This window comes from Diceros bicornis, chromosome 9, assembly GCF_020826845.1.
Source record: "Diceros bicornis minor isolate mBicDic1 chromosome 9, mDicBic1.mat.cur, whole genome shotgun sequence".
NCBI lineage: Eukaryota > Metazoa > Chordata > Mammalia > Perissodactyla > Rhinocerotidae > Diceros > Diceros bicornis.
In genome coordinates, this window is record NC_080748.1 from 11386089 (window position 1) to 11398470 (window position 12382).

General features: G+C 41.0%; 1 protein-coding gene across 6 annotated transcripts in view; it reads left to right on the forward strand.

The window, feature by feature from the left end:
• The first annotated feature begins 2537 nt into the window (after positions 1-2537).
• The window catches only part of PAN3 (poly(A) specific ribonuclease subunit PAN3), a 134512-nt gene continuing 124667 nt past the window's right edge, over positions 2538-12382 (forward strand). For 3 of the 6 annotated variants that reach the window (XM_058547932.1, XM_058547933.1, XM_058547934.1), the window contains exon 1: positions 2543-3366. In XM_058547932.1, the coding sequence (XP_058403915.1) occupies positions 2937-3366 (430 nt within the window). In that variant the 5' untranslated portion in view covers positions 2543-2936. Of the gene's footprint in view, positions 3367-12382 lie in introns of all 6 variants that reach the window. The other 3 variants (XM_058547930.1, XM_058547931.1, XR_009221160.1) reach the window with 2 other exon arrangements.

Genomic DNA, 12382 nt, shown 5'->3' on the forward strand with positions numbered 1-12382 from the left:
GATCTGCTAAATATGCCATATATTTCTTCATCTAGGCACTAGACAACATTTTTTCATAAAAATAGGCTAAGAACAGAGACCAAAGGAGGACAGTAAAGACCATACTGACACGTATCAATTTATCAATACTTTTTGGGTATTGTTCAAGGAGCTCCAAAGCCAGTTTTATCAACATTTTGAGTATGACAAATCAAAGACTACTGAAGTCACCTAACTGTATTATCTTAGCCTATTTTTCTCCATCATGTTCACAAGGATTTAACAGAAAACTTTGTCAAATGTGGTATTGAGGGATGATTTACTTTATCTTAGCTTCCCTCAGTTCCCAGCAACTCTTGAGGACAAAGGCTACATCTTACACATTTTTGTATATCAGAGCTTAGCACAGAACTTGTGTGGTACATAGTACACAGCAGATGCTCAGTAAAGGTTTGTTTGAATGATATGCTTAATTTGACATGACCTTAATGATTAATGAACCTCTGTTGTCTCACTATAGACACCACTTTCATGTCCAAGCCATCGATAGACATGTGTGTTCATTTAGAAATGCCAAAATGTGTAATGGAAAGAGCACATGTTTTGCAATTACAAGTTCTGAGTTTAAGTCTTGGCTTTGCAATTTATGAGCTGGTAACTTTGTGTAACTCCAGGAGTTACGCAGATGCTTCATCCACAAAATGGTGATAATCCATCTTCTTTACTTTCCTCATAGCGTTCTCATGAGGATCAAAATTTTTTTTCTAAAGGAAAATCTGATCATGTTATTACTTGACTTTTTAAAACTCTGTAATAATTTTCTATTGCTCTCAAGAAAATTCTAATCCTTTAACGTGCCTTACAAAGACTCTGGTGATATGGTCCCTGCTCAATTCTCCACTATCACTATTCTAACAACCTAAGCTCTCTTGCACCTCAATGCCTTTTGCACAAGCTGTTCGCTTTGCCTGGTTTCCCCGCACTCTTATATGCTGAGTACTACTAGCAGCGATACTAACAGCAATAGCTACCACCTACTGAGTTCTTAGTAAGCGTGGGAGACTTCATATACATTATTAGTTTATACTTTATGAAGTAGGTACTATTCCTATTTATTTTACAGATAAGGTACAGAGAAGTGAAGCAACTTAGAGTAACAGCTATTAAGTATAGGCACTGGGTTGCAAACTCAGAGCTGTCTGAATTCAAAGGAGCTGTTCTCAACTTCTGCTATCAGGGTATCAACTTTCTCTATGAAGTCTAACATCTTTAATATACTCTAATAGCCAATGCGATAAAGTTAGCACTTAAGACACTGGTTTATAATCGCCTGTGTACTTTTGCCTCCCCAACCAGAGGATAAATAAACCATTTGAACTCCGACAAGACTGCATCTTGTTTACTTTTGCTTCCCCAGCTCCTAGCACACTTCCTAGCACACATAATAGCGCACTAACAAGTATTTGTTGAATAAATATGTGAAAATGTTTTTAAACAGAAAGGCATTATACAATGTTATTATTTTTGAATTTAGCTAAGGAATATCACCAGGCTTACCAGTTTGTGGTCTATGGAGTCCACTTTTCCCCCCTTTTGCAATGTGGTACACTTGCTTATATCCGTTCTTCCATGACCTCGTTTGCCACAATTTCTTAAATACTGCCAATAAACATCCCTCTTCACAACTGCGATACCGCCTTTTTGAGAAAATCTGCCTTTTGAGAAAATCTTTTACAGAGGAGAAAAACTGGAATGTTAAAATAACATTTCCCTTCACAGCAATTCTTTAAAATTCCTGAAAACTTTTTTTTTTTTTAATATAGCAGAGCAAAACATCCAACAGAGACTGCTGAGAGAAAAACTATCTTTTAAAAATGAGTTTCCAATCAAGACTAGGCTGAGTGGAGAAAAGCAACCTAGTGCATTCATAAATGAAACCTTCTGGTGCTGCCTAGGCAATGTTGTCCCCAGGTGGCATCTTATTTTTCATAATATTTTACTGACGCTTTCAGTAACATAAATATAGAGAAAACAGGTGCTGCACTGAGCAGGGGGTTTGCCTAAATCAACCTTTTTTGGTTCAGATTTTTACAAAAGGCCCAGAAGTTAAGGTAATAAGTTCTGCAGTTCTCACCATCTTCAAGGGGAAGGAAAGAGGAGGGTGCTGAAAAAAAAGGCAGAGGAAGTGTGGTAAACAGAATAAAACCGTTCTTCAAACACAGCAAGGGCTTGGGCTTCGTCCCCAGGTGCGGCCTCTCAAAATGACCGTTGACATTCTTTTAATTTTGTCTTTTCAATTAAAAAATGACGTCTGGCTTTATAAGTAACAGGATATAGAAAAAAGGAAGATATTCGTCTCGTGAGAACTTCACCAGCCGCATCACAGTCTGGTAAGGCCACCGCGCACTCCAACCGCCTCAGGCTCGCGGATGCCCCGGGGGCCCGACGCCAGGCCAGGCTTCCCCTAGCGCTCCCGCTACCCACAAGCCACCGCGCCTCCGCGCACGCGCAGCGGCGACTGCCGTCTCAGGAAGAGGAAAATGGAATAAACAACTCCGAGGAACCAGAGCGCGAGAGAGCGAGTGGAGGCAGAATTTAAAAATAAACCGGCCTCTCCGCCCTCCGCACCCGTTCGCCGCCGCCGCGCCCCCTCCCCTAGCCCGCGCCCTCGAAGTCCCCGTCTGGGTCTGCGCGCCCACCCCGTCGTCCCGCGCGGCCCCTTTAAGGAAAGAGAACGAGAGAGTGAGTGAGAGAGAATCCCAACTCTCCCCCTCCCCTCCCCTCCCTCCTACCCCCTCCTCCCTCCCCTCTCCCCTCCCCCCCCTCCCCGGGCGGCTCCGGCTCCCGCAGCGGGACCGACCCACCCGCCCAGGCTTTTATCCGGCATCGGCAGCGTCTTCCTTCCCTCCCCGGTCTATGGTGGCGGCGGCAGCGGAAGACGAGGCTGCGGCGTTGCCATGAACAGTGGCGGCGGCCTCCCGCCCCCCTCGGCCGCCGCCTCCCCTTCCTCCTCCTCGCTGGCGGCGGCAGTGGCGGTGGTGGCCCCGCCGGGGGTCGGGGGTGTCCCCGGCGGGGCGGCGGCGGGAGTGAAGCTGAAGTACTGCCGCTACTACGCTAAAGACAAGACTTGCTTCTACGGGGAGGAGTGTCAGTTCCTGCATGAGGACCCGGCCGCCGGAGCTGCCCCAGGCCTGGGCCTCCATAGCAACAGCGTCCCCCTGGCTCTGGCGGGCGCTCCCGTGGCCGGCTTTCCGCCCGGAGCGGTCCCGGGCGGGGGAGCCGGGCCGCCCCCGGGGCCAAAGAAGCCAGACCTGGGGGGCCCCGGGCCAGGAGTCGCAGCCAGCGGAGGAGGCAGCAGCGGAGTACTCGACGGACCGCGGTTGGCAAGTGAGTGTGGTCCGGGCTGGGAGGGCGGCCTCGGCTTTGGGGTGGCGGCGGAGGGAAGGCCGGGGGCCGGAGGGGGGTCGGAGGAGGCCCTGCCACCGAGCCTGGCCGGCGGGTTCCCCTCCTCACCTTCCTGGGCGGTCGGAGAGGCCTACGGCAGGCCTGAACCCTCCTTCCTTCTTCCTGCTTCCCCTCCCCACAGCCTTCGGCGAGCCGGGGCGTGAGGGGAGGCTGGGTTCCCGAGAACGTGGGTGGGTGGACTGGGGTGATATGAGTGGGGGCGGGGAGGAAGGGGGATGGGCTGTGGCGTGCGGTGTGTGAGAAAGGAGGTGTCGTTTCCGGGGGGTGTGGAAAGGGGTTGGGTTTGCGGGCACATGTGTTTTGCGTGCCCGTGTGGAGTGGTGTCTACCGAGTGTTGAGGTTCCCCAGTGGGTGTGTGTGTGGGGGTAGGGGCGGGAGGTGAGGGGCGGGCTTAAGGCTTCCTGGAGTAGGTTGAAAGAACGGAAAAAGTTTGTATAAGGCTTACGGGAGAAAGGTTTTCCAGGCAGGAAATGCTTTCTAAGGATTAGGAGTGAAGGGACAGCAGCTTTTATGGTGTGCTTAGGTTTAGTCGAGAGTTTAGAGTAGGAATTTCACAAGACTTGCATTTCAACAAGGTTTCCTGAAAGCTAGAATAAATTTGCTGAGTGTCAGTAGGGATCCTGTCTTCTACAACTTTGTCAGGCAGACTCTTAGTATGGAGCCTTGAAAGCGGGTCCTGTGCAGCGTACCTTTGTGTGCACTTGATTTCGGATATCTTAGGGCTGTTTGTATTTTTTACTTTTTCGTTTATCATCTATTGACTTGCAACTTTTAGTTGTTAGTGAATGGAGTTTACAATTAAATAAGTGTAAGTGTAGTCTATTTTACAGAATGTTGCCCTTAAGGAAAAAGTGGAACACTTGTCAGATTTTCCTTTTTTGTTTCTGAGTATATTGAGCATTTCTAAACCAAGTGGGAAAGTCCTGCTTTGTTGAGAATTCTAAGTAGTTTTTAGATCTTAAAGTAATTTGATAGGCAATTTCACTTGGACGTCAGAACATTTTTATCTTTTTTAAAAACTATAATGAACTTGGCTTGAGGTTTTAGCACCTATTTGCTCTATGAAGGTTGTTAAGTGTTTTGCCAGAGATTTTGTGTGTGTTTTTTTAAAAAGATTGTTTCTTTTGCAGTGGTGGGCTTGACTTTAGTGCAGTTGGATTCGGTGAGGTTGATATGCTAAGAAGATTAATTTGTAACTTAAAATGTTTTGTAAAGTGTTGTTACTTTATTGGTGGAATTTTGAGCAGCAACTGCATTTTCAAGGTAAACTTTTGCTGGATATGTGAGTTGTTGCTCAAATTAAGAGTAATGTTTGATTAGTAAGCAATGAAACTGAACAGTAGTTTTGTTACCTACAGAAAGAGGCACTTTCAAAAATGCTGGTATTTGATTTAATATGTGATCTTTCTAGGACTTTCTAATACACAGAAGTAGTAGATTTGGGACATGAAAGATAGGACAGGATATAAACAGGTGAAGATGGGAGGTGGAGGAAAAATTCTAGCAGTGGCTCAAAGATGGGGATCATTCCATATCTCAGAAAAGCAAAGGAATTGGGATATAGGGTCTTCAGAGGACAGACCGTTAATGCTAAAAAGCCATTTTAAGATTACTATTTAGTCATTTAACAGTTATTTGATTAAATAGCTGAGTTATGTATTTGAATTCTGTAGGGCTTGCTTTAACTTGACTGGGTGAAGCCTGACTCCTCTCTTCTGCTGTAGGCTTCTTATTAGAAACTCAAGGCCTGCCCGGTGGCATAGCGGTTAAGTGCGCGCGCTCCACTGCTGGCAGTCTGGGTTTGGATCCCTGGTGCGCACTGAGGCACTGCTTGTCAGGCCATGCTGTGGCAGCATCCCATATAAAGTGGAGGAAGTTGGGCACGGATGTTAGCCCAGGGCCAGTCTTCCTCAACAAAAAGAGGAGGATTGGCATGGACGTTAGCTCAGGGCTGATCTTCCTCACACACACACAAAAAATAAATAAATAAATAAATAAAAATAAAAAAAAAAGAAACTCAGTAGTACTTAGATTGTGACTCCTTATGGATGAGATAAAATTGCTTTATATCAGTGAGTGGCAAATGAAGTTGCTCAGGAATCAGGGAAGAGGGTTGTGTTGGTGATTAATGGCTGCTTTGAATTTTTTCACATAATTGTTTAATTTTTAGTCTACTTTCTACCTTTTGCTGTATTATACTGTATCTTTTGAGACAGGCTTGATTTATTAATTAAGTATATGAGGCGATTAAAACAGACAACACATTTTAAAATGTATTGCTATTAGGAGAAATTTAAATTTTGTTAGTTGCTGACGTAATTGTAGCATCCCTGAGACGATTTTATTTTGCTTTTATTTTTTCTTTGCTTTTCTTTAAATGTAAGAATGTACAGTATTTCTTTAGCTAAGAGGTCATAAACTGATCTGCTCTGATAAGCTGGATCTGCCTGCAGCAATATTTTGTTTGGGCTCCATGGTATCTTCTATGTGTGTATGTGTGTTTTAAAAGTTTTTATTGAAGTATACATACCTAGGGAAAGGTGTACAAATCATAAGTTCTTGGGATTTTCACAAGATGAACACATAGCTTATAACCAGCACTCAGATGAAGAAATAGAACATAATCAGTACCCCCAGAAGTCCTGCTCTTGCCCCTTCCCAGTCACTACCTTTTCCCAAAGGTAACTGCAGTACTGATTTCTAACACTACATTCTAACAGTGTAGATTCATTTTTCACTTTTTTGTACTTGTTTGAAATTTATAGGAATGGAATCATTGTATGTACTCTTCTTTCTTTAGCATATTTGTGAGGTCCATTCATGTTATGTAGGAACAGCCTCTGTAGTCTCACTTCCGTATAGTGTTACATTATATGAATGGAATGTTTCCAATTTTTGTCCGTTAAGAAGAGCACTGTTTTGAACATTCTTGAACATTTTTTTTTGGTGAACAAGTCTAAGCATTTCTGTTGGATAACCTAGGAATGAAATTGCTGGGTCATAATAGGGTATGCATTTGTTTAGCTTTAGTAGATGATGTCAAACAGTTTTCTTAAGTGACTGTACCACATTTACATTCCCCTAGCAGTGTATGTGAGTTCCACTTGCTTCCCATCCTCTCCAACACTTGGTATTAGCTGTCTTATAATTTTAGCGGCTAAATTTTAATTTGCATGTATGTGGATTGTAATTGAATTAATTGACAACATTAAAGAAATCAGATTTAACATAGAAATACAGATTTCTGGTTTCCTTTGAAGGACAACTCCTACCTGTATTGGAATTAGGACTGTTGATGGGGCAAGACTCTCTGTTTTGCCTCACTCCCTGACTGGGTGACTTTTATATGCCTGGCTTCTCTAGGTATTTCAGTTTTTGACCCTTACTTTAGTATACTTTATATTTGCAGAATTGTTTTGTTGATGTTTCAGATTGTGTTAAAACTTTAGAGGTAAATAAAAGAGAAAATTTTATCCTTATTTTACAAGCATTGGAAAATTGAAGCACAAAGGCTTTTTCTTGTTAGTACACTTGAGTTGCAGTGATGTTTCCATCTTGTAAAGGAACCCTACTTTCATTTGTTTCTTACTTTTTATGTATACGGAGTATTACATTTTCTTTCTCCAGCTTTTCTATCTAGCAGTGTGGTAGTAAACATGTTCTGGCATTCAAGATTGCTGTTTGGGAAATAACAGTTTATTTATGTATTTATTTTTTGTGAGGAAGAATAGCCCTGAGCTAACATCCGATGCCAATCCTCCTCTTTTTTTTTTTTTTTTTGCTGAGGAAGATTGGCCCTGAGCTAACATCCATGCCCATCTTCCTCTACTTTATATGGGACGCTGCTGCAGCATGGCTTGACAAGCAGTGTGTTGGTGTGTGCCCGGGATCCGAACCTGCGAATACCGGGCCACCAAAGTGGAGCGTGCACACTTAACTGCTTGCACCACTGGGCCAGCCCCCCAACAATTTATTTTTTAAAAAAAAGCATTTTAAGTTTTTGACGTTTCATATTTCTGCTGGACTTGGGATCTTCTAAAGCTTAAGTGTAGTTTGATTTGAGTTCAACTGAAAGATTGAGTATTGACATTTTAATGATGTAATTATAATATTTTCTTTTTGTGTGTGTGTGTGTGTGAGGAAGATCAGCCCTGAGCTAACATCTGTGCCCATCTTCCTCTGCTTTATATGGGACGCCGCCACAGCATGGCTCTGCAAGCAGCGCGTAGGTGTGCACCCGAGATCTGAACTGGTGAACCCCGGGCCGCCTCAGTGGAGCGCGTGCGCTTAACCGCTTGCGCCACTGGGCCGGCCCCTCAATTATAATATTTTCAACTAGCTAGGCTTTTAGTCTTCAAAATGCTCAATTTTTAGCAGCTAAACTATTTACTATATCAATATTTGAACTTTATGTACATTATTTTATTTGAAACCCAGTAGATTTCTTTATTTTACTGAAATAGACTTATTTTTAGTTCTACTAATTTAGTAGTGGAGGCTTTGGCGTAAGACATATCTAAGATGGAATCCTGGCTCTCTTGCTTAACTACTTTGTGATCTTGGGCAAATTTTTAAACTTTAAGCCTCAGTGTTTCTCATTTTTAAAATGGAAGTAATAATAGTACCTACTTCAGAGTTGTGATTGGATTGTGTGTGGCACTATCAGTGCATTGCCTGGCACTTGGTGAGGTTTCAGTCTTAGTTGCTGCTGTTATTGAATATTATTACTAATAAGTCTATAATTAACCTGTACATTCCCTTTCCTCTCTCAATTTTTTTTTTTTTTTTTGTGAGGAAGATTGACCCTGAGCTAACATCCGTTGCCAGTCCTCCTCTTTCTGCTGAGGAAGATTCGCCCTGAGCTAACATCTGTGCCAGTCTTCCTCTGTTTTGTATATGGGACACCCCCAGAGCATGCCTTGGTGAGCAGTGCATAGGTCCATGCCCAGGATCTGAACCAGCAAACCCTGGGCTGCCGAAGCAGAGCATGCAAACTTAACCACTATGCCACTGGGCCAGCCCCTCCTCCCCCAGTTTTTGAGAGTATGCTTTCAAGACCAGTAAAATAACTACAGATTATTTAACTTTGGTTGTCTGTCCAAATGGAAGAGAGCAGTGGATAACCTCAAGTTTATATAGTAACTTTAGAATGTATAATGTGTGTGGCAAAACTGATTTTGTTTAAGTCAGGATTACACTTTTCATCCTACAAACCTGTATCAGCTGACGGGAAAGTGAGTACTGGGAATTTGCCATTAGGATAGCTGGTATAGGTTTCAACATTTTTATTGGACGACACACAAAGTGGAAAACAAAGACTTTATATATAATAGCATTCATTTCACTCATTTAATATTGTGCCTGCAAGGTGGCAAGCTTTGATCTAGGTGATAGGAATACAACATTGAACAAAACAAAATTCTGCCCTAGTGGAGTTTACATTCTAGTGGGGAATACAGACACGTGTATAAGATAATATTAGGTCTTGATAAGTTTTATGAAGAAAACTCAGAGTTTTATGAGGAACACTCAAAGAGGGATGTACAGTTGTTCCTTGGTGTCCACCGAAGGATTGGTTCCAGGGCCCCCACAGATACCAAAATCCTCGAATGCTCAAGTCTCTTATATGAAATAGCATAGTATTTGCATGAAACCTACGCACATCCTCCCATATACTTTAATCATCTCTAGATTACTTGTAATACAAAATACAATGTAAATGTTAGGTAAATAGTTGTTATACTGTATTGTTTAGGGAATAATGACAAGAAAAAAAGGTCTGTATGTGTTCAGTACAGATGGAACTATCGTAGGCCTTTCCACCCGCTTGTGGTTGGATCCATGGATGCAGAACCCAAAAATACGGAGGGCTGAGTATACTAACATAAGTCTAGGTAAGACTCAGTTAGCAAGTAAAGCACTTCTTTCCATACAATTGCATTTGAAATGACCCTGTAAGAAGATAAATGATTGCCGAAACAAAACAAAATATCTTCCTATTTTTGCCCTTTGATAGAATTTTTCTTTTTTAATTGTTTCTATTTTGAGATAATTGTAGAGTCACATGCAGTTTTAAGAAATAATAGGGCACTGGTTGTCCCATCACTCAGTTTCCCCCAGTGGTAACATCTTTCATAACTATAGTGCAATATCACAATCAGTATTGATTGATACAATCCACTTATTCAGATTTCCCAAGCCTTACTTGAGCCCGTGTGTGTATTTAGTTCTATGGAATTTTATTATGTGTATGTTTGTGTCCCTGCCAACACAGTCAGAACAGAACAGTTCTGTCACCCTCAAGTTGCCCTTTTGTAACCTGCTCTCCCTCCCAACCATTGGCAACCACTAATTTGCTCTCCATTTCTATAATTTTATCATTTTAAGAATGTTCTGTAAGTGGAATTATATAGTGTGTAACCTTTTGGGATTAGCTTTTTTTTTCACTCAGCGTAATTCTGTCAAGATTCAGCCAAATTGTTGTGTATATCAAGAGTTAGCTTGATTTTATTGCTGAATTTTTTTTTTAACTTGGAAAATTTATATCCATCTTTATTTTGGAGCAGCATTTTTTGTTTGCTTTTGTGTAGGCATGTCTACTTTTGTGTACAAAGCTGTGAACATTTATAGTACCTAGACATGATATTTAAAAATTTATGCTAGAATTTTAAGGAGCATTTATTGACAGATTTGAATATTTGTTTTTTACTTATCTATTTATTTAAGGGTTGGTTTTTATTTATTTAATTTAGTTTTTAAGTTGTAAAAGTCAAAAACTTTTCTTGTAAAAATTTCCGTTGGAACAGCAGTGTATAAAGTCAAAGTAAACCAATCTCCTCATCTTATTGTCCAAGATTAATCATTATTAATAGTTTTTGTGTGTGTAACCTTAATTACCTCCTAAAGGCCTTTTCTCCAAATACGTCACATTGGGGGTTAGGGCTTCAATATATGAATTTTAGGGGGAAATAGTTAAGTCCATAGTGCGTGCGTGCACACACACACACACTCGAGTTTTGTAGCAGTATTTCTCACATTTGTTTTTCCATATTAACTTACTTTATATCCTGTTTATAAAGTAGTTTAGTGAGCAAACATTATACAAATGGAATATGATAAAATATTTGTTTTATGACTTGTCATATAGTTGTTAACAAATCAATACATACAGTATTTGAGGCTACTTTCAGTATATAGAAATTACTACTGGGCTGGGGGTCCTGAAATTTTGATTTTAGTGCTCTCTCTTACAAAATAACTTTCCCCTCCCAGTAACTTTTAAAAACACTGATCCGATCCAGCCTGGTGGTGTAGCAGTTAAGTTTGTGAGTTCCGCTTTGGCAGCCTGGGGTTTGCCGGTTTGGATCCTGGGCACGGACCTACTCACCACTCATCAAGCCATGCTGAGGCAGTGTCTCACATAGAAGAGCTACAGCTCTACAACTATTATACACAACTATGTTCTGGGGCTTTGGGGAGAAAAAAGAAAAAAGAGGAAGATTGGCAACAGATGTTAGCGTAGGGCCAATCTTCCTCAAAAAAAAAAAATTAATTAATTAATTAAAAAAAAAAAAAAACAACACTGATCACCCAGCAGATTAACTTCGTATAGGGAAGAGGCTGTTGATCTTGCTGATCTTGCCTGAGTTAATTCGTGTATCGATAACAGTCCTCTTCCATAAAAAAGCTCTCCCTTTTTTGATGTCTCTTTTGGTATATCTCTTACTTTTTATTTAAAAAATAAAGATACTGGTGTCCTATTTTTCTGAAGCTAGTTTTAAATTATATTTTTAATATTAAAAATTCCAGCTTCGCCAAATAGGACCAATGTCTTGTTTTTTGGAATTAAAAATGTAATACATGCACAGGTTAAAAATTTAAATAGCACGAAAGGGTACATAGTGAAAAATGGTCTCCCTCCTTCTTTGGTTCCCTGATCCCTCTCCAAAAGATAGTCACTCTTGAGGCTGGCCCAGTGGTGTAGTGGTTAAGTCTGTGTGTTCTGCTTCGGCGGCCCGAGGTTCACAGGTTCGAATCCGGGGTGCTGACCTATGCACTGCTCATCAAGCCATGCTGTGGCGGCATCCCACATACAAAATAGAGAAAGATGGGCACAGATGTTAGCTCAGAGTCAATCTTCCTCAGCAAAAAGAGGAAGATTGGCAACAGATGTTAGTTCAGGGCCAATCTTCCTAATCTTCCTCACCAAAAAAAAAAAAAGTTAGTCACTCTTTCCAATTTATTATGTATCCATTCAGAAATATTCTTTGCCTATACAATCATTCATATGTTTATATTTACCTATCTCTAGCACATAATGACACACATAACGTGTGTACACACACATGGAAGCCTAATGCATTTTGACTTTTCTCACTGAATTGCAGTTTGTTCCACATCTACATGCAGAAATCTACCTTAGTCTTTTTAATGGCTGCATAATATTCCATTGTATGATTGTATTCTTTTAAAGGTTATTTAGATTGTTTGTAGTCTTTTACTATTACAAATGATGGCACTAAACTGTTACATCTTAATGTGTTATGTATATTATATATACACACATAAATTTACACAAAATATAATATACACATGTTAAGGAACATACAGAATCTTCAGTAGTTTGGTTCAAACTTGGTACATTTAAAAAAACTATGTAGACAAATACCATATGATCTCAGTTGTGTGTGGAATCTAAAAAAAAACCGGAACTCGTAGATACAGAGAACATATTGTCATTGCCAGAGATGGGGGGGGTGGGAATGAGGGTGAGGCATGGGCGAAATAGGTGAAGGTGGTCAGAAGGTACAGACTTCCTGTAAATCAGTCCTGGGGATGTAATGTATAGCAGGGCAGCTATAGTTAACAATACTGTATTGTATATTTGGAAGTTGATAAGAGAGTAGATCCTAAAAGGTCTTAGAGGGAAAAAAAATTA